Genomic DNA, 22,103 nt, shown 5'->3' on the forward strand with positions numbered 1-22,103 from the left:
TATCAGTGAGGTCATATGATACATGTCTTTCTCTGTTTGACTTATTTCACTCAGCATAATACCCTCCAGTTCCATCCACGTCGTTGCAAATGGCAAGATCTCATTCCTTTTGATGGCTGCATAATATTCCATTGTATATATATACCACATCTTCTTTATCCATTCATCTGTCGATGGACATCTTGGCTCTTTCCACAGTTTGGCTATTCTGGACATTGCTGCTATAAACATCGGGGTGCACGTAGCCTTTCGGGTCCCTACTTTTGTATCTTTGGGGTAAATACCCAGTAGTGCAATTGCTGGATCGTATGGTAGCTCTATTTTCAACTTTTTGAGGAACCTCCATACTGTTTTCCAGAGTGGCTGCACCAGCTTGCATTCCCACCAACAGTGTAGGAGGGTTCCCCTTTCTCCGCATCCCCGCCAACATCTGTCATTTCCTGACTTGTTAATTTTAGCCATCCTGACTGGTGTGAGGTGGTATCTCATTGAGGTTTTGATTTGGATTTCCCTGATGCCGAGCGATATTGAACACTTTTTCATGTGTCTGTTGGCCATTTGGATGTCTTCTTTGGAAAAATGTCTGTTCATGTCTTCTGCCCATTTCTTGATTGGATTCTTTGTTCTTTTGGTGTTGAGTTTGATAAGTTCTTTATAGATTTTGGATACTAGCCCTTTATCTGATATGTCATTTGCAAATATCTTCTCCCATTCTGTCAGTTGTCTTTTGGTTTTGTTGACTGTTTCCTTTGCTTTGCAAAAGCTTTTTATCTTGATGAAGTCCCAATAGTTCATTTTTGCCCTTGCTTCCCTTGCCTTTGGTGATGTTTCTAGGAAGAAGTTGCTGCGGCTGAGGTCGAAGAGGTTGCTGCCTGTGTTCTCCTTTAGGATTTTGATGGACTCCTGTCTCACATTGAGGTCTTTCAACCATTTGGAGTCTATTTTTGTGTGTGGTGTAAGGAAATGGTCCAGTTTCATTCTTCTGCATGTGGCTGTCCAATTTTCCCAACACCATTTGTTGAAGAGACTGTCTTTTTTCCATTGGACATTCTTTCCTGCTTTGTCGAAGATTAGTTGACCATAGAGTTGAGGGTCCATTTCTGGGCTCTCTATTCTGTTCCATTGATCTATGTGTCTGTTTTTGTGCCAGTACCATACTGTCTTGATGATGACAGCTTTGTAGTAGAGCTGGAAGTCTGGAATTGTGATGCCGCCAGCTTTGCTTTTCTTTTTCAACATTCCTCTGGCTATGCGGGGTCTTTTCTGGTTCCATACAAATTTGAGGATTATTTGTTCCATTTCTTTGAAGAAAGTGGATGGTATTTTGATGGGGATTGCATTGAATGTGTAGATTGCTCTAGGTAGGATTGACATCTTCACAATATTTGTTCTTCCAATCCATGAGCATGGAACGTTTTTCCATTTCTTTGTGTCTTCCTCAATTTCTTTCATGAGTATTTTATAGTTTTCTGAATACAGATCCTTTGCCTCTTTGGTTAGATTTATTCCTAGGTATCTTATGGTTTTGGGTGCAATTGTAAATGGGATCGACTCCTTAATTTCTCTTTCTTCTGACTTGTTGTTGGTGTATAGGAATGCCACTGATTTCTGTGCATTGATTTTATATCCTGCCACTTTACTGAATTCCTGTATGAGTTCTAGCAGTTTTGGGGTAGAGTCTTTGGGATTTTTCACATAAAGTATCATCTGCAAAGAGTGAGAGTTTGACTTCTTCTTTGCCAATTTGGATGCCTTTGATTTCTTTTTGTTGTCTGATTGCTGTGGCTAGGACTTCCAATACTATGTTGAATAGCAGTGGCGATAGTGGACATCCCTGCCGCGTTCCTGACCTTAGGGGGAAAGCTCTCAGTTTTTCCCCATTGAGAATGATATTCGCTGTAGGTTTTTCATAGATGGCTTTTATGATATTGAGGTATGTACCCTCTATGCCTATACTCTGAAGAGTTTTGATCAAGAAAGGATGCTGTACTTTGTCAAATGCTTTTTCTGCATCTATTGAGAGGATCATATGATTCTTGTTCTTTCTTTTGTTAATGTATTGTATCACGTTGATTGATTTGCGGATGTTGAACCAACCTTGCAGCCCAGGGATAAATCCGACTTGGTCATGGTGAATAATCCTTTTAATGTACTGTTGGATCCTATTGGCTAGGATTTTGGTGAGAATTTTTGCATCCATGTTCATCAGGGATATTGGTCTGTAATTCTCCTTTTTGATGGGGTCTTTGTCTGGTTTTGGGATCAAGGTAATGCTGGCCTCATAAAATGAGTTTGGAAGTTTTCCTTCCATTTCTATTTTTTGGAACAGTTTCAGAAGGATAGGTATTAATTCTTCTTGAAATGTTTGGTAGAATTCCCCTGGGAAGCCATCTGGCCCTGGGCTTTTGTGTTTTGGGAGATTTTTGATGACTGTTTCTATTTCCTTAGTGGTTATAGGTCTGTTCAGGTTTTCTATTTCTTCCTGGTTCAGTTTTGGTAGTTGATACATCTCTAGGAATGCATCCATTTCTTCCAGGTTATCTAATTTGCTGGCATATAGTTGCTCATAATATGTTCTTATAATTGTTTGTATTTCTTTGGTGTTGGTTGTGATTTCTCCTCTTTCATTCATGATTTTGTTGATTTGGGTCATTTCTCTTTTCTTTTTGATAAGTCTGGCCAGGGGCTTATCAATCTTGTTAATTCTTTCAAAGAACCAGCTCCTAGTTTCGTTGATCTGTTCTACTGTTCTTTTGGTTTCTATTTCATTGATTTCTGCTCTGATCTTTATTATTTCTCTTCTCCTGCTGGGTTTAGGCTTTATTTGCTGTTCTTTCTCCAGCTCCTTTAGGTGTAGGGTGAGGTTGTGTACTTGAGACCTTTCTTGTTTCTTGAGAAAGGCTTGTATTGCTATATACTTTCCTCTTAGGACTGCCTTTGCTGTATCCCAAAGATTTTGAATAGTTGTGTTTTCATTTTCATTGGTTTCCATGAATTTTTTTAATTCTTCTTTAATTTCCTGGTTGACCCATTCATTCTTCAGTAGGATGCTCTTTAGCCTCCATGTATTTGAGTTCTTTCCGACTTTCCTCTTGTGATTGAGTTCTAGTTTCAAAGCATTGTGGTCTGAAAATATGCAGGGGATGATCCCAATCTTCTGGTACCGGTTGAGACCTGATTTATGACCTAGGATGTGATCTATTCTGGAGAATGTTCCATGGGCACTAGAGAAGAATGTGTATTCCGTTGCTTTGGGATGGAATGTTCTGAATATGTCTGTGAAGTCCATTTGGTCCAGTGTGTCATTTAAAGTCTTTATTTCCTTGTTGATCTTTTGCTTAGACGATCTGTCCATTTCAGTGAGGGGGGTGTTAAAGTCCCCCACTATTATTGTATTGTTGTCGATGTGTTTCTTTGCTTTTGTTATTAATTGCCTTATATAATTGGCTGCTCCCATGTTAGGGGCGTAGATATTTACAATTGTTAGATCTTCTTGTTGGATAGACCCTTTAAGTAGGATATAGTGTCCTTCCTCATCTCTTATTACAGTCTTTGGTTTAAAATCTAATTTGTCTGATATAAGGATTGCCACCCCAGCTTTCTTTTGGTGTCCATTAGCATGGTAAATGGTTTTCCACCCCCTCACTTTCAATCTGGGGGTGTCTTTGGGTCTAAAATGAGTCTCTTGCAGACAGCATATCGATGGGTCTTGTTTTTTAATCCAATCTGATAGCCTGTGTCTTTTGATTGGGGCATTTAGCCCATTTACATTCAGGGTAACTATTGAAAGATAGGAATTCAGTGCCATTGTATTGCCTGTAAAGTGACTGTTACTGTATATTGTTTGTGTTCCTTTCTGGTCTATGTTGCTTTTAGGCTCTCTCTTTGCTTAGAGGACCCCTTTTAATATTTGTTGTAGGGCTGGTTTCGTGTTTGCAAATTCCTTTAGTTTTTGTTTGTCCTGGAAGGTTTTTATCTCTCCTTCAATTTTCAATGACAGCCTAGCTGGATATAGTATTCTTGGCTGCATATTTTTCTCATTTAGTGCTCTGAATATGTCCTGCCAGTCCTTTCTGGCCTGCCAGGTCTCTGTGGATAAGTCTGTTGCCAATCTAATGTTTCTACCATTGTAGGTTACATATCTCTTCTCCCGAGCTGCTTTCAGGATTTTCTCTTTGTCTCTGAGACTCGTAAGTTTTACTATTAGATGTCGGGGTGTTGACCTATTTTTATTGATTTTGAGAGGGGTTCTCTGTGCTTCCTGGATTTTGATGCCTGTTTCCTTCCCCAAATTAGGGAAGTTCTCTGCTATAATTTGCTCCATTATACCTTCTGCCCCTCTCTCTCTTTCTTCTTCTTCTGGGATCCCAATTATTCTAATGTTGTTTCGTCTTATGGTATCGTTTATCTCTCGAATTCTGCCCTCGTGATCCAGGAGTTGTTTATCTCTCTTTTTCTCAGCTTCTTTATTTTCCATCATTTGGTCTTCTATCTCACTGATTCTTTCTTCTGCCTCATTTATCCTAGCAGTTAGCGGGGGCCTGAAATTTAAACTGACACAAGACTAGGGCGCCTGGGTGGCTCAGATGGTTAAGCGTCTGCCTTCGGCTCAGGTCATGATCCCAGGGTCCTGGGATCGAGTCCCGCATCGGGCTCCCTGCTCCTTGGGAGCCTGCTTCTCCCTCTGCTTCTCTCTCTCTCTGTCTCTCATGAATAAATAAATATATAAAATCTTTAAAAAAAAAAAGTTTTAAACTGACACAAGACTAGCAACCATAGGAGTACTCAGTGGTGAATAACCCACGTGGTTAGAATTTGGACTTATATGCCTAATTTAGCAAGAGAAAGGGGCCTAGGAGAAAAGGCTTCCTCCCCCCCACCCCCAACTTTTACAAACTGTTTATTTTTCATCAACCTTATTTCCATTTTGTTTGCTTTTGTGGAAGAGCAGCTTAAGACCACTCAGTGGTTGTTGCTACCCATTCAGTGGCCTGAGCAGTGGGAGCTGCAGACCAGTCTTCAGTGGCTGGCTGGGCGCTCCAGTCTTCAGTAGGGAACTGCTGAATAGGCACAGAGGGCACGCCTTCAGACCAGTCTGCGACTTCAGGCTGAATAGCAGTGAACTCAGGAGCTGGAGCCGTCCGTTCACCCTGACATTCCTCCTTAGTCACAGCCGAGTTTAAAAAAAAAAAATTGTATGTATGTATGTATGTATTTATTGTACTCTCTCTACCCAACATGGGGCTAGAACTCACGATCACGAGACCAAGAGTTGCACGCCGCTCCCACTAAGCTAGCCAGGTGCCCTGGAGAAAAGCCTTTTATAGGAAGAACAAATCAGTTTCTTTAGAAAAGACAAATGAGTCTTTAGGAGAACAAATGGGAGATAAGAAAGTTTGTGATAAAATTTGTTTAGGTAGGTGCTTATGGTCTTTCCATCTTCTTCCTGACCTTGAAACTCCCCCAGAGCAGGGACTTGTGATCTCTTGGGAGTAGATGCCAACCTGAAATGGGAATTTATGGCTGTCCTCATTTTTCAGAAGTTTCTGCTTTTAGTCAGATAAGGGAAGCCCAAGAAGGTTTCTTTCTACATCTGTTGAATCTCAAATGTCCTCAGCTTAAAATAATCTTTATGCCAGAGTGGCTTATTTTGGGATGGCATATCCTGATCTTCAAATGTAGAGTAACTAACCAAGTGAGTCTCTTCCAGATAAGAAATGAGACCTGGATTAAGGTGGTTCTTTGGAAATGAAAATGTAGCACATATAAAAGGATTTTGTATAAGCAAGAACTTGAAGGATTTAGTAACCGGCTAGTATTAGTAAAGGGCAGAAAAAGGGAAGAATTACAGATCTCTTTTTAATGTTTGTTCCAAATTTCCCTTTAAAGTCCTTGAAACACTCAAAGAAGGCATTTTGCAAAAAGCAAGGCATAGGGTAAACTTTATATAACATTTATATTGTAAAGAATGAATTAACTGCTTGATAGGTGAGCCCTAAGGGAACAGAAAGCTCTGATGCCTGTAGATAACTTCTTCCCCAGTGGAGATCTCACCCCTTTTGGCTCAATAACTAACTCTAGTTACATAATCCTTTTAGTGCTTACGGAGGTACAAAAAGTCACAAGAGTCATTGTGCTATTATGTTTGCATTGGTAGATGTTCTGGTGTTGGGAACACAATTCCCCACTTCAGTATAAAATAAGGGCAGTGCAGCCCTCCAGCACTATTCTTATCTCCGATCTGTTGCTGTGGTTGCTTTAGGGCCTTGAGCGGTTTAACCCTTTAAAAGGCTTTTTATTTTTACCATAACATTTGTTTGTGTTTTCAACCAAAATTAGGAAGGTCAGAAGGTGGGTGTATGCTTCAAAAGAATGTCAAACATACACATGGTAGGCTCCAAAAGATAAGTCCTTTATAATTTGGATCACTTCAGGCTTTAACCTGTCCTTGATCACTGTGGACTCTACTGTGCCATCTGAGTCCTGCAATCGCTTCTTCTTAGGTGTTTTATTTCTCCTTCATTGGTTTCTCCCCCCTCCCCCATAAATTTGCTCAGATAGTGCTATACCATAGAGAAAATCCTTTTCACAGCAGCTTGAGGTCTCTTTCTGTTTAAATTCTCAGAATCCAGCTGAAGCACCCCCACTCTTAAGAAGCGATCCTCTCAAAGGTCATTACAACACGATGCCAAGTCCAGTGGCCTTTTTCTCACCTTGAGAACGAAGGAAACCAGAATGTGTCACCCCAGAGTATGCCTCTTTGACATAAAAATTATTTTGATCTGAAGGCAATTAAGCAGCCAATGCAGGAGAACCTTTCTTTACCTTCCACTTCTCCGCCTGAAGGTGAGATAAACTCTCCTTTTCCTAGAGACAGACTCTTAGCAGCTCAGAGAAGGCACTGGTGGAATCTGCAAACAGACCTTACCCCATTTTCCTCCCATATATTTATCTTCCCCCAGTTTGCCACCCTTGAAAGCCTAGAACTGCTTTCATTTGTCTTGTCATTTCTCTACAACTTTATCATTCTTTGTTGAAGATCCCATATAAGCCATAGTTCTAAGCCACACTGTTGAATTATTTTTCTGTTGAGGTTTCTCTTGTGAGATGTGCACTGCAGGTGTTAATAAACTGTTTTTCTCTTGTTAATCTGTCTTTTTGTTAAAGAGGCCCAGCTGAAAACCTGAGGGGGTATAGGTAAAGTTTTGCCTCCTCCACAAGAACTTTTATATTATTTGACCATCCCTTCAATCTTGAAACTTACTTCCTCTCAGTTTCAGTGATAACTGCTCAGAAATCTTTTTTCCTATTTCTCTGATAAGTTCTGGCGTTTCTCTTTATGGTTCTTTTATGTCATTATTTTCTTGGGGCCTTTGTTATTTCCCTGTTATCTTCCATGGTGATTTCCTCTACTCCTATGTTTTTGTTTTTGTTTTGTTTTGTTTTTAAGATTTTATTTATTTGAGAGAGAATGAGAGACAGAAAGCACATGAGAGGGGGGAGGGTCAGAGGGAGAAGCCGACTCCCTGGGACTCCAGGATCATGACCTGAGCCGAAGGCAGTTGCTTAACCAACTGAGCCACCCAGGTGCTCCTACTGCTATGGTTTTTAAACTGTTCCTTCTTTTTGGAGAATATCTACTTCTCTCCAACTTTAACCTCAGTCTTAACCTTTCCATTAGTTATAAATTGGATATTTTCAGATTGATCTTCTCGTGTTTCTAATTCAACCTATTAAATAACCTGAACTGATTGTAAAAAAATAATGAACCTCGATCCCAAGTGTCTACCACAAGAAAAATTAATTTATGATGGATCACGAATATAAACATGAGAGGTAAACAATAACATTTTTAGAAAAAAATGTAGATTTTCATGACTTTGAGATCAGCAAAAAAATTTTCAACAGAGCACAAAGAAGTGCTAAAAAAAAAGTTGAGAAATTTGACTTATTAAAATTAAGAACCTCTGTTAATCAAAAGACTCCATAAGAGGATACTACTACTCAGCAATAGATAGAAATGAACTATGAACATAGAACACAACATGGATGAATCTCAAACTAATTATACTAAGTGAAAGAAGCCAAAGAGTACATACTGTCTGATTTCATTTATATAAAACTGTAGACACTGCAGATAGGCATTTATAGTGATAGCACAGCAGTGGTTGCCCAGGGATGGGGTGTTAAGGAGGTGTTGGAAAGAGGGATTACAAAGGAATATGAGGAAACTCAGGGATAGGTATGTTCACTATTTTGTGGTAATGGTTTTACAGTTACAAATAGATGTCAAAACTTACTATGTCTTGGGGCAATTGTGTGGCTCAATTGGTTAAGCGTCCGACTCTTGATTTCAGCTCAGGTCATGATCTCAGAGTTGTGGGACTGAGCTCTGAGTTGGGCTCCAACCTCAGCATGGAGTTTGCTTGTCCCTCTCCCTCTGCTCCCCCCCCCCATGCCAAGCTCATGCTCTCTCTCTCAGATAATTAAATAAAATCTTAAAAAAACACAACAACCTTACCATGTCTTACACTTCCAGTATATTTTTTATTGTCAGTTATACCTCAGTAAGGCTGTTCTTAATGTGGAAATAAAGACCACAAAATGAGAATGGGTGAAGGCCATTTAATCAGAGCTTGTCATAGCCCGGGAGTTAGCTGCCATCCCTTGCATTGGCAAAGACTCAGAGGCAGGTAGACCAGTGGGAAGCTTTATAGTGGAAGAAAGGGAAGACTTTCAGATATGTCCTGATACGGGGTTATTGGCATGGGAAAGCTATAGGCAGCCTAACTACAAGTGGGGGCATCCTATGTAGTAGTTTAGGGATATATATTTGGTTTTCTGTGGTTGGTCCTAAGTTGGAAGCAGGGACAAAAATTAGGGGAACTGTCAGTTATTACTCAAGTCTTGACTGTTTGGGGTCAATTTTTACAGGGGTTATTGTTTGGCTTCCTGGACTAGTTAGTTGGCTAGAGATAGTCTGACTTCCTTGACTGGTTACTGTAGATAGTATGTTGGCTTCTTGGGCTAGATAATGGAGATATTAGTTTGGCTTACTTCCTGGGCTGGTTCCTGCAGGTTGTGGGTCAGAGCTCTATTTTTATATAGTAGTCTGGCCTTTGTCCATTAGTATATTCAGACTCTCATGAAAAGAAACAGATGCCATAAGAAAGGCAAGACACAAACTGGGAGAAGATATTTATAGTGCATATCCAACAAAGTACTTATATCCACTATATACGTTTTAGAAACTTCTACAGTTCAGTAAAAAAAGATAACCTAATTTTTTAAATGGGCGAAAGGCTTGAACTAGTACTTCATTCATTAAAGAGGACTTCCAAATAGCTAGTAAGCATATGAAAAGGTGCTGATAGGGGAAATTCAGTGATCATTTAATCACTAATTTAATCACTAATCGTTTAATACAGATTAAATGAGATACTACCATACCCCTGCCAGGATGGCTAAAATTAAAGAATTAGTAGTACCAAGTAATGGTATAGCTGTGGAGCAACTGGAGCCCTCATACGCTGTTGATGGGAGTGTACATTGGTACAGATTCTGGAAAACTGTCCGTTGTCTATTAAAACTACGTATACTTTGTGACCCAACATAACACTGCTGGGTTTACATCTGATGGCAAGGAATGTTATATCCACCAAAAGACTTGTGTAAAAATATAATAGCCAAAACCAGGAAACAACCCAAATGTTTATCTGCTTGGAATTTATAAATAGTTTGTGGTAGGGGCACCTGGATGGCTCAATCGTTAAGCCTCTGCCTTCAGCTCAGGTCATGATCCCAGGGTCCTGGGATCGAGCCCCGCATTGGGCTCCCTGCTCCGCGGGAGGCCTGCTTCTCCCTCTCCCACTCACCCTGCTTGTGTTCCCTCTCTCGCTCTCTCTCTCTGTCTCTCAAATAAATAAAAATCTTTAAAAAAAAAATAGTTGTGGTATATTCATAAAGTGGAGTGCTACATAGCAATGAAAAAGAATAAAGTGCCACATGCAGCATCATAAATGATTTTCACAGGCATGACTTGAATAAAGGAAGCTACCCACAAAAGAGCTAATACTGTTTGATTCCATTTATATAAATGGAATGATTGGTCAAAATAGATAAAACTGATCTATGATGATAGAGGTCAGAATAATGGTTACTTTTTAGTGCGTTTACTGACTGAGGGGACACAAGGGAGCCCTCTAGATTATTGGAAATGTTCTGTAACTTGATCTGAATTGTGGTTATATGGTTGTATACAAACAAAATATCTTTTGAAATAGAAATGAAAACAATAAGATATTTATTGATCTGTACACCCAAGATTTGTGCATTTCACTACATGTAAGTTATACCCCATTTTTATTTATTTTTATTTTTTATTTTTTTGTACTTTCAAGTTTTTATTTAAATTCCAGTTAGTTAACATATAGTGTAATATTAGCTACAGGAGTAGAATTTAGTGATTCATCACTTATATATAACACCCAGTGCTCATCACAAGTGCCTTCTTTAATACTCATCACCCATTTAGCCCATCCCCCATCTACGTCTCCTCCAGCAACCCTCAGTTCGTTCTCTATAGTTCTGTTTTATGGTTTGCCTTGGTCTTTTTTCCCCCCATGTTCCTCTGTTTCATTTCTTAAATTCTTCATGAGTGAAATCGTATGGTATCTGTCTTTTTTGACTGACTTATTTCACTTAGCATAATACACCCTAGTTCCATCCACATCATTGCAAATGGCAAGATTTCATTCTTTTTTTTTTTTTCCCGTCAGAGAGAGAGAGAGAGCACAGCAGGGGTAGGGAGAGGGAGAAGCAGGCTCCCCCCTGAGCAAGGAGGTTGATGTGGGACTCGATCCCAGGACCCTGTGATCATGACCTGAGCCAAGGCAGACATTTAACCACCTAAGCCACTCCAGTGTCCCACAAGATTTCCTTCTTTTTGATAGCTGAGCAATATTCCGTTTGTGTGTGTGTGTGTGTGTGTGTGTGTGTGTGTGTGTGTATCACAATTTCTTTATCCATTAGGACATTTGGGCTCTTTCCATAATTTGGCTATTGTTGATAGTGCTGCTGTAAACATTGGGGTGCATGTATCCCTTTGAATCAGTATTTTTGTATCCTTTGGGTAAACCCCTAGTAGTACAATTGCTGGATCATGGGGTAGTTCTATTTTTAACTTTGTGAGGAACCTCCATAGTGTTTTCAAGAGTGGCTGCAGCAATTTGCATTCCTACTAACAGTGTAAGAGTGTTCCCCCTTCTCCACATTCTCACCAACACCTGTTAGGTTTTTTGTGTTGTTGATGTTAGCCATTCTGACAGGTGTGAGGTAATATCTCATTGTAGGTTTGGTTTGTATTTCCTTGATGAGTGAAGTTGAGCAATTTTTCATTTGTCTGTTGGCCATCTATATGTCTTCTTTGGAAAAATGTCTATTCATATCTTTTGCCCATTTCTTAACTGGATTATTTGTGTTTTGGGTGTTCAGTTTGATAAGTTCTTTATAGATTTTGGATACTAACCCTTTATCATATATGTCATTTGCAAATATCTTCTCCCATTCCTAGGTTGCCTTTTAATTTTGATTTTTTCCTTTGTTGTACAGATTTTTATCTTGAAGTCCCAGTAGTTCATTTTTGCTTTTGTTTCCCTTGCCTCGCCTCACCTCGCCTCGCCTCACCTCGGGAGACGTATCTAGTAAGAAGTTGCTACGGTTGATGTCAAAGAGGTTGCTGCCTGTGTTCTCTAGGATTTTGATGGTTTCCTGTTTCACATTTAGGTCTTTCATCCATTTTGAATTTATTTTTGTGTATGATATTATATCTCAATTTTTAAAATTTCCTGTTTCAACTCTCTTCTGTTTATATCTTTCCTTAAAACTAGCTTCCTATTTATTGTTAACTGAAATCTTGTTAAACTTTTTGTAGTTGGTCTTTAAATCCCGTCAGCTCCTCCTTTAAAATATCTCCCATCCATACTGTTTTCCAAACCATGACTGTACTAGAGTTTGAGCCTTGACCACAAGCCTGCATTATTGCCAAGGAGTTAACTGGTCTCCCTGCTTTTCATACTCAGAACTGTTCTACAATATGCCAGCAAAGCTATCTTTCTAAAGCACCATTCAGATGATGCTAACACTCTGATTGTGTTAATTCCTTTACTCAGAAGTCTTGAGGGAGCTCCCATTTCTGTTGTATTAGGTACAGATCAGGCTTGCATGCATTCAAGATTCTTATGATCTGGCCCCAACCAGCCATACTATTTCCCTATCCATACATAGTCCTTTAGAAAACTGGGATACTTAATAGTTCCAAATCCATTTTGTTCTCTGTTGCTGATACTCTTTGTTCATGTTCTTCTCTCCCTAAATGCTTTTTCTTCCTCATACCAGCCCTATCTGAAATCATTTCAGCCTGAGGGGCTATGATGTGCCCCATGAAATCCATGGGATATAATCTGAGTTATAGCCAAACATTTCTATATATGTGCATTTTTCTAGAGAAAGGGCTTGTCTTGTTATCAGATTCTCAAAAGGGGTCCATGAATCCCCCAAAGTTAAATTGATTTAGTGCTCTTCTGAAGGAATACAAATGATCTCATTTTATGTTTTTTTAAGATTTTATTTATTTATTTGAGAGAGAGCAAGAGCATGTGCCGGGGGTGGGGGGGCAGAGGGAGAAAAAAAAATCCCAAGCAGACTCCCAGCTCTTGCGGAGCCCAATACAGGGCTCAATCTCACCACCCTGAGATCGTGACCTGAGCCAAAATCAAGAGTTGGACACTTAACCAACTGAGCCACCCAGGCACCCCTCATTTTATGTTTTAACAGAGTTTTTGTCTTGTTAAAATTTAGTCCTCACTATGGTGGGTAGTAGAAGTATTTTTAATAGATAAGTTATATTTAAAGCTTAAAGTTTCAGATGCAGGTAAAATGGCTTGTCCTCATCCATTATTTAGGTCCCTAGGTCTTTTCGTGTGTGTGTGTGTGTGTGTGTGTGTGTGTGTTCTGGAATTAAATTTTACAGCCTAGATTTCTCTTTGTGGTGAGCAATTTATTTTCCTCAAAAGATACTATCTTAATATTTTTCACTTTGGTATCTTAGGGGGAATTTTTTTTCCCTCCCACATGACTGTTTGCACAGCTAGACAATACCATCTCTGTATGCTTTGAATTTAAAAGATACTAGTCACATTTTTCAACACTTTTTTTTTTTTTTCTGTTTCAGATTCCTATAGGCAATGGAAACTGATCTCAATTCCCAGGACAGAAAGGACCTGGACAAGTTTATTAAATTTTTTGCCCTCAAGGTAATTTATCTATTCTCTTGAGCTCAGAACTGTTAGAAATAACTTCCGTGCTTCTCCCTTTTTGGAAACATAGAATAACAGCTTGCAGCTTGCCCATTTTAAGGGATACTTCTGTCTGTTGTAAACCAAACTGTGAAGTTTGGGGGCGGTACTGGGGGTGTAACTAAAAAGTAGCTTCCAATTTTCCACAGCTACTTGTTCAAAAAAAATTTTTTTTTTTGCAAGGCTGTTTGCAGAAATGTCAAACTATTATGCCAGGTTATTGGCACAGTATGTTCCCTTGGGGTGGGAACAAAGATTGTGGACTGGAATGGACAGCATTTTGGGCATCTTCCCCAAAGCATCAACTAACTCTGAAATGTCTAACTTCCATTTATTGTTCCCTTCTGGGTAAATGAGGAATTAAAACTGAATTTTGAATACTTTAGAAGTTATATTTTCTTAAATCTAAAAATCATTTCCACCTCTATCACTCCTCCTTCTCATGATTGCCATGTAAAAAACAATCCATGCAGTAGATTCTGGTTGTAAAATTAGTTGGGAGACTTTTGCCATATGGGCCAAGTGATATAAATAAGTGTGGAATCCTTGGTTTAAATCTACTATGATTACATAAGTGTACGGCAGTGAATATTTAAACCTACGGTTGGACTTGTCTTTATGAAAGTCAGAGCCACCAGGTGCAAATTTCTTTCTGCCATGTGAGAATATTACAGATCCCAAGCCTTAAACTAAAATTTCTCTAATCAGTTGACATTATGCCCTCGGAAATATTTACTATTATTTTTGTGTCATGGTTTTTTTTTATATGTTCTTGAATTTTAAAATCCTGTCCTTTCCTAAAGTGTTGTTATGATCATTGGCATCTTTTTAACCCTGCATTCAGAGGGTGTTAACCCTGATTGTGAGTCAAATCAATTTAAGACTGTTCATCTTTGATTTTTTTTTGTTTGTTTTTTCCTTTTTTTTAGACTGTCCAAGTGATTGTCCAGGCTCGACTTGGCGAGAAGATTTGTACTCGTTCATCTTCATCCCCAACGGGTTCAGATTGGGTAAAATTCCTGTTTTTTGTTAAGGCATGTTTGTCATAAGGAATTGTACATAGTGCAGTTGTAAAGAATACAATTTATAGTATTATTAAATCATAACATTAATATATCTAATTCCATTTGATTCATTCACTTGGAAAGTATGTTCTTCATCGAATGTTCGTCCTAGGTTTGATTCTCATCTTTCTTCTGCAATAGGTGAAAAACTTAGTCTTTAGAAAAATACCTTGTTAACTAATCTTTATAATAAGTCATTAGCTCTTTCAGCCTGAGTTTTGGGGCTTTGAATCAGGATATCTTTTCTGGGCAAGGGAGAAATGAATGAATGTCCTTAATTACTCAAGGCAATGCCTGCATTAGCCAGCATAACCATCTCACTGCTTTATGTTGCCGTAATGTTTCTTGTAAGTGTTTAACACAAAGTCCCTTTTGTTTTCTAGTTCAATTTAGCAATCAAAGACATCCCAGAGGTTACACATGAAGCAAAAAAGGCCCTGGCAGGACAGTTGCCTGCCGTTGGGAGATCGATGTGTGTGGAGATCTCACTCAAGACTTCTGAGGTAAGGCTATGGCCAGGATGGTGTCTTCATTTGGCACTCAAAGCTCTTCACACCCAGCTTCCAGCTCAGCCTCATTCCTGCCTCTTCTCTCTCTGAACGTAGCGCTCTCTGAGGAGGTCAGATTTTTGTACTTATCCTCCCAAACACTTGGAATAGGCTCTTTGTCCTCCTCATACATCAACTATATGTGAAATAGTTCTACTTATCCTTCAAGACTCATGTGCTCTTGAAAATTCACCCCCTTTCTCGGGGGAGAGGTAACTACCTTCTTTAGACTTACCATGTGCTTTGTTGACATTGTTTCTAAAATATAACTTGATGTATTGTGATTTTTTTTTAGATGTGTTGTTACTTACCTTATTTCACATCAGGATCAAGGCATATATTGTTACTTGTGTGTTTATTAATTTATTTCCACTAGAAGATTGTGAAGCTGCGTGGTATAATAAAAGGCAGTTGGATTTTGGAGCTATACAGACCCAAGTTCAGATCCCAGCTGAGTGACTTTGGCCAAATTACTTAACCCCACCCGCACCAACACCACCAAACTAATATGACACTTCATAGTCTTGAAGGGTTTTATATTTTCTCATTTAATCCTTATTTGTAAAGTGCCCAACATAACTTATACATGTTCCTGTTCATACTTTGCACTTTCATTCTTGAGGTCAGCAGTCATGCCACATCTTATTTATTTTTGTAGTTCTTTAAATTCTTTCTGAAATGAGGCAGGATATGAATAGATAATCATCTTTTGTGCCTGGTACATTGCCCGGGATGGCACATACTATGTTCTTGATGAATTTTATTGAATGAATGATGTCAGTACTTATTCCATGGAAACCTTAGCACCCCAAAATACAAAACTTCCTATTCTTCTTTATTGTATTGCCAGTTTATACTATGAATTACTTTCCTTAGTGATCCATAGGGAGTCCTAAAGGAATCCCTAGAAGAACTCTTTCCTTTCCCAGGTGAGTCTGAGTATAAAATGTTCCAATTGTCTTAGACAGACTGCACCAACTTGTCTTGGATACTTCCTACTGTTCATCCTCCCTTGATTTGGGGGACCAGGGGAAATTCAAAATTTATCATGTCATTTAAAAATGACAGTATGATGGGGGCACCTGGGTGGCTCAGTTGGTTAAACGATTGCCTTCGGCTCAGGTCGTAATCCTGGAGTCCCAGGATCAAGTCCCGCATCGGGCTCCCTGCTCAGCAGGGAGTCTCCTTCTCCCTCTGACCCTCCCCCTCTCATGTGCTCTCTCTCTCTCATTCTCTCTCTCAAATAAATAAAATCTTTTAAAAAAAATTTTAAAAAAATATTTAAAAAAATGACAGTATGATGAAAAAGATATATTAAGGATACATACTTAACTTTGATCTAGAACAAGTAAGTTCTGTGTTCCACAAACTAACCCAAGTTTACACCAGAATCTAAAAGAATAGCCCTCTTCCAATTGATTGGTAATAAGGTTACTTGTGTTCAAAAGTATGACTACCCTTCTTACTAAGTGGCACATAGGAGTGTTAACAGGGTTGAGGGATTTTGGCTTTAGTTTCTGTTTTTCTTTCCCACCCACTAGACTAAGTCTGTTCAGAGTACCAGAGAAAGACTGAACAGTTTGGCTAAAGACATTACACAACTAAAAAGATAAATTTTAAGTGAGGAGCTTGTTAAGGTATTCCTTAACAGTGGGTGTCACCTAAAAATATCCCCTCTAGAATTGGAGGGAAAGGCTCTCTCCATCTGAAGTATTGGCCTTTCTGAAGAGCAGTTTGGATATACATAGCAAAAGTCTTAGAAGCATAAGTACTGTTTAATCTAACAATGCTAATTCTGGAAATTTGTCTTAAGAAATTAATTTAGGGTGAGGACAAAGTTTTAATCTCAAGGCTATTTATCTCATTGTTGTTTGTAGTAGTGAAAAATTAGAAATGACCTATATGTCCACAGATTGGGAGAATGTTTGGATGAAATGATGGTCATATGGTAGAATACTATGCAACCATTAAAAGTGGTGTAGAATTTTATAAGGAAAACTTAATGTTATGTTTATTAATGAAAAAGTGATAAAAATAACATATATAGTATAATCTCACATTTTAAAAAAATCTTTTTAAGTTTATTTATTTATTTATTTAGGTAATGTCTACACCCAATGTGGGGCTTAACTCATGACCTCGAGATCAAGAGCTGCATGCTCTTCTGACTCAACCAGCCAGGCACCCCTCACGTTAGTTATTAAAGTGGCTGATTAGGATTATAAATTGATTTTTTTCTTTATTTATATTTTCCAATATTTTTATAGTGACTGTATCGTGCTTTTTAATAAAAGAAATAAAACAAATAAAACTGAAATATTTTTCAATTGTCCCATCTACAGGGAGATTCCATGGAGCTAGAGATTTGGTGTCTCGAAATGAATGAAAAGTAAGTGCTCTGTCTTAGGGTCCGTGGTTGTGGTAGCTGAGAATAAAGCAGATGATGTCATGTGAAAAGCGGGGCTTCGTTATCAGTAATGGAGGGTGTTCTTCCCACTTAACAAAGCCAATAGGTCTTTGCTATAGTTTGCTTCGTGCTTGGCTTCCAGCCCAGGCACAGAGATGACCTTCAGCGGGAGGGTCAGTCCAGAGAAACTTAGATGCCACAGGGAAAGGAGCAGAGAAAAGACTGAAAAGGATTTGTTGTTTTCCCAGAGTACAGATAGTTCTCTGATTAAATCCCTTGCGAGCTCTTATAACATGACTGCTCTGTGTTGTCTGTTTTCTGTGTGGCAGACATCCAAAACGATTTCCCTTCACTACTCCTTTTTACACGTTGTGTTGGTCATAGATTGGAAATGCATGTTATTTTCCTTCTCCATTTTCTTCCTTCAAGGCAGATTAGCTTATTTCCTGCCTGAAGCTTCAGTTTTCAAGAATAGTATGTAGGAGAACGGAGGAAATAGCAACACATCAAAAGAAAAATTTTAATAAGTCTGTGAGGTGTGGGTATTATTTTTTTCTAAGGAGAAAGCAATTGCCACGTTATTTAGTCTAAAAATTTTAGTACCAAACAGACTTTTCTCCAAATTTCCTATTAGATGTAGAGAGGTAGACAGCTCATAAGATACTATATTGAAATTGTTTGCACCTCCAGTAATATAATTGCAATGTTGAATTGCTGTTTTTACGTGTGTAGCTTTATTTCTTAGATAACAGCTTCAAAGCTAGAAAAAAATATATTAGGTGCCTTTTGGTATCTATCTGCCTGGTTCTAGAGCACAAAAAAGTAAAACTTCTGCTTACCTCAATAATCTGTTGATAAACTGACAAAGAACTCTAATTACACTTTTAGTTCAGAACATGTTTTCATGATAAATTTAATGTTATGCAGTTCCCACACTTAATTTGCAGTTATCTCTGTTGACTGTAATACTCTGTGAAAGGTGTTACATGGACTGCAAAGCAGGTTATATTCTATCAGAAGTCATGAATAATGCTAACAGATGAATCTCAGTCACTAGACAGAACATAACTAACACCTCTATATCCATTGCGTTTCTGTTCTTGGTTCTATGTGAGTTGAGTAGGCGAATGCTGATAGTGTCTGTGTGCTCCGCAGGTGTGATAAAGAGATTAAAGTTTCCTACACGGTGTACAACAGACTGTCGCTGCTGCTGAAGTCCCTCCTTGCCATAACTAGGGTGACACCAGCTTACAGACTCTCCAGAAAACAGGGGCATGAATATGTCATATTGTACAGGTAAGTAGCATGGTGCTCACCTCCCTGATTCATTAGCCCCATCACTGCACATTGTCTGACTGGTAGATGGGTATTCTGTGATTAATTTTGGACAGAGGGTTGGTAGGGTAGTTGATGCTATAGCTTTACTGTGATTGTCTATCCCTCCTCCTTTGTGATCCTCAGCTTTCTGAAGGTACCAGGTTCTTTGTCCTTTTGTTCTGCGCAAGGTCAAATGATTCCTGTGGAATGGATTTGAGGCTGAAAAAGGAGCTTAAAAAACAGACTGTCCTGAGAAGATTTCATAGCCTTTTGTATTTCAGAATTAAAATAAAACTTGTCTAACAAACTGCTAATTCAATTTGTTTTTGATTAGTTGTCTGTGGATATAAAGAACTCGTCAGCGATTCTTTGAGTATTTTCCTTGGAGTAGTTCACCTCAACACATATTTATTGAGTGCCATTTTAATGCAAGCGTTGTGCTAGGCCCAAAGAAGAACTGTACACAGGCCCTACCCTACAGGTGTTTCTAATCTATTCAGGTGACCGTTTGGCACATGCATAATTATAATAAAAAGCAGGATTGGAAAACTACATATCAGGAGAAAAGTACTGGGAGAACACAGGGAGGGAAAGTTTGTTCTGGGTGGGAGAAACCAGACAGACTTCCTGAAGGAAGTGGCATTCAAGCTAGACCTTGAGGGAGAGAGAATTTCCGCTGGTAGAAGTGAGGGAGAATGATCATTCCAGGTGGGGAGTGCAACAGATGGCAAGGCATAGAAGGGGGGACAGGATATGAGCCGTGCTCAGTTTGTTAGATGGACCCTAGTGGTGGTGTAGAGGATAAGTAGGAAAGTGTGAGAGCAGAGCGTGGTAAGCCAGGAGTTCCCAAATCACCCAAGACTCTTTTCATATTAGTGATGAGCTACTGGTTTTAGCCTTTGGCTTACATGTATAGAGCTGATTGTGAGGAGAAATTAATATAGCGGGATGGAAGGACTAAGGATTAGAGACTCAACTAGTTAGCTGAAACAATCTACTACTACCTGAGAATAGTTATCAAGTCATTCTTTAATTTCCTTAGCAGTAATCTAGCAACCTCACCCATGTTTATTTTTTCAAGTATTTAAAATATTTTTGTTGTCTTCTCTGTAGTCTTTGGGTTTCAAGTTGAGTATTCCATTTGAAAATTACTAGACCTTTATTCAGATATAACAAAAGAGGGACACCTGAGTGGCTCAGTCAGTTAAGCATCTGCCTTTGGCTTGGGTCATTGTCCCAGGGTCCTTGGATCGAGTCCCACATCGGGCTCTCTGCTCAGTGGGGAGGCTGCTTCTCCCTGTGCCTGCCACTCCCCCTGCTTGTGCTTGTGCTCTCTCTGTCTGACAAAGAAATAAAATCTTTAAAAATATATGTATATAACAAAAGATCGCTTATAACTCTTACTTTTCATTTACCTATGCTAAGCCCCCTTCATTTTGGTTCTTTTATAAGTAGCCATACTACACTACTAGTCATCAGCTTAGTTAACAAGGACTCAGTCCTTTTCATTACCAGTGTTTAAAGCTTTCCTTTATTCTGTATCTCTGGAGTAATACAGTATTTATTGCTCACTGTTTATCATTTAGGAGTGCTTTTGGATACAAATAATATGGTTTAAACCATAGAGAAGTGGGTGTTCTCAGAGGTAGATTTGGCTTATTTTTCCCCCTTTTTTATACTATTGTTTTTTTTTTTTTTTTTTTTTTAAGATTTTATTTATTTATTTATTTATTTGTCAGAGAGAGAGAGAGCACAAGCCAGGGGGAGGGGCAGAGGGAGAGGGAGAAGCAGACTCCCTGCCGAGCAGGGAGCCTGATGTGGGACTAAATCCCAGGACTCTGGGATCATGACCTGAGCCGAAGGCAGACGCTTAACTGACTGAGCCACCCAGGCGCCCCTATACTATTGTTAACAGGTTAATAGTAGAGCCTTATACCATTAAAGAATAGCCTTCTGGGTTTTTTTTAAAGCTATATTATCATTTTTCTCCTGGCCTTGTAGATTTAATCATGTCACTGTAGAATTACATCATTATAAAAATTCATTCTGAATTTGTTGTTCATTAAGACTGAATTAAAGTTAACTGCCGTCTACTGTCTGTGAAGAAAACTTTTGCTTAGCACCTGAATGGCGTAAAGGATATAGCCAAGAAGGTGGTTAGAGAATTAGGTTATTTTAAGCACTATACGAATTACCAGTATTCAAATGAGTACTGAGCTTTTTATTTTTAAAAAAAGATTATTTATTTGAGAGAGAGAGAGAGAGAGCACGAGCAGGGGGAAGAGCAGAGGGAGAGGGAGAGACAAGCAGACTCCCCACTGAGCGGGGAGCCCAACACGGGGCTTGATTCCAGGACCCCAAAATCACGACCTGAGCCAAAATCAAGAGTTGGATGCTCAACTGGCTGAGCCACCAGAGGTTGCTAGCAAAAAGTCTTTTGGCAACTTTTTATCTACATCATTCCTGTGTTATTTTATGGCAGGAGTCAGTAAACTATGGCCAGCAGACCATCTGCTTGTTTTTATAAATAAAGTTATTTTATTTTATTATTTTTTTAAGTTTATTTATTTTTTTTAGTAATCTCTACATTCAGTGTGGGGCTGGAACTCATGACCGCGAGATCAAGGGTCTCACACTCTCCTGACTGAGCCAGCCAGGCACCCCTAAATGAAGTTATTGTAGAACACAGCTGCCCCCTTCATTTGTGTATCATCAGTGGCTACTTTTGCAGGACAACAGCAAAGCCGAGTAGTCTGCCTCAGAGTGTATGGCCTGCAGGCCTTAAATATCTGATCCTTTTAACAAAAATTTGCTGACCCCTGCTTTATGGTGTCTGTCCCTTTCATTCATGTATTACAATTTGTGAGACCTAGGCTTCAGATTTACCCTGAATCTCATCCCTAGCTTATTCTTATCTCATGCTTAACGCCTAACCATAGGGCTTTGTACATTGTTGGAGCTTTGTTTTTAATTGAACAAAGCCATGTATGTGTTTAATTTTTAACCATATTACTAGAGAAGTATAATAATGTTTTGTAGTGTAGTTTGTAATGTTTTATAGTTCAGATCTATAGCTAATATAGACTGCCCTTCCCAGGAAGATTCAGAGAAAAGTTCTGCTGTGCTTATATTTTTGTATTTTCAGAATAGTCTTATGTAATTCTTCTATAATGGAAAAGATTTTCGAATTTCTTAAGCAGTTTACTTTGGAATGACTTGTGACAAGCACGGAGAGCTCCCCTTAATTGAAGACCACTCTCAAAATCTGGTACCTTCTATTGCATATTTGAAAGTTGCCATGTAACACCCAGTGCTCATCACAAGTGCCCTCCTCAATGCCCATCACCCATTTAACCCATCCCCCACCCACCGCCCCTCCAGCAACCCTCAGTGTATTCTCTGTAGTTAAGAG

At 39.0% G+C, this 22,103-nt stretch overlaps 1 protein-coding gene across 17 annotated transcripts in view; it reads left to right on the forward strand.

The window, feature by feature from the left end:
* The window catches only part of ATG13 (autophagy related 13), a 58,148-nt gene that overhangs the window by 18,842 nt on the left and 17,203 nt on the right, over positions 1-22,103 (forward strand). For 14 of the 17 annotated variants that reach the window (XM_032414026.1, XM_032414024.1, XM_032414035.1 and 11 more), the window contains 5 exons: positions 13,232-13,313; positions 14,285-14,365; positions 14,803-14,922; positions 17,310-17,356; positions 18,530-18,670. In XM_032414026.1, coding sequence (XP_032269917.1) covers positions 13,245-13,313; positions 14,285-14,365; positions 14,803-14,922; positions 17,310-17,356; positions 18,530-18,670 — 458 coding nt within the window. In that variant the 5' untranslated portion in view covers positions 13,232-13,244. Of the gene's footprint in view, positions 1-6,625; positions 6,847-11,683; positions 11,703-11,741; positions 11,785-13,231; positions 13,314-14,284; positions 14,366-14,802; positions 14,923-17,309; positions 17,357-18,529; positions 18,671-22,103 lie in introns of those variants that run through there. The other 3 variants (XM_032414029.1, XM_032414027.1, XM_032414033.1) reach the window with 3 other exon arrangements.

Source organism: Phoca vitulina, unplaced genomic scaffold, assembly GCF_004348235.1.
Source record: "Phoca vitulina isolate PV1807 unplaced genomic scaffold, GSC_HSeal_1.0 scaffold16, whole genome shotgun sequence".
NCBI classification, from domain to species: Eukaryota; Metazoa; Chordata; class Mammalia; order Carnivora; family Phocidae; genus Phoca; species Phoca vitulina.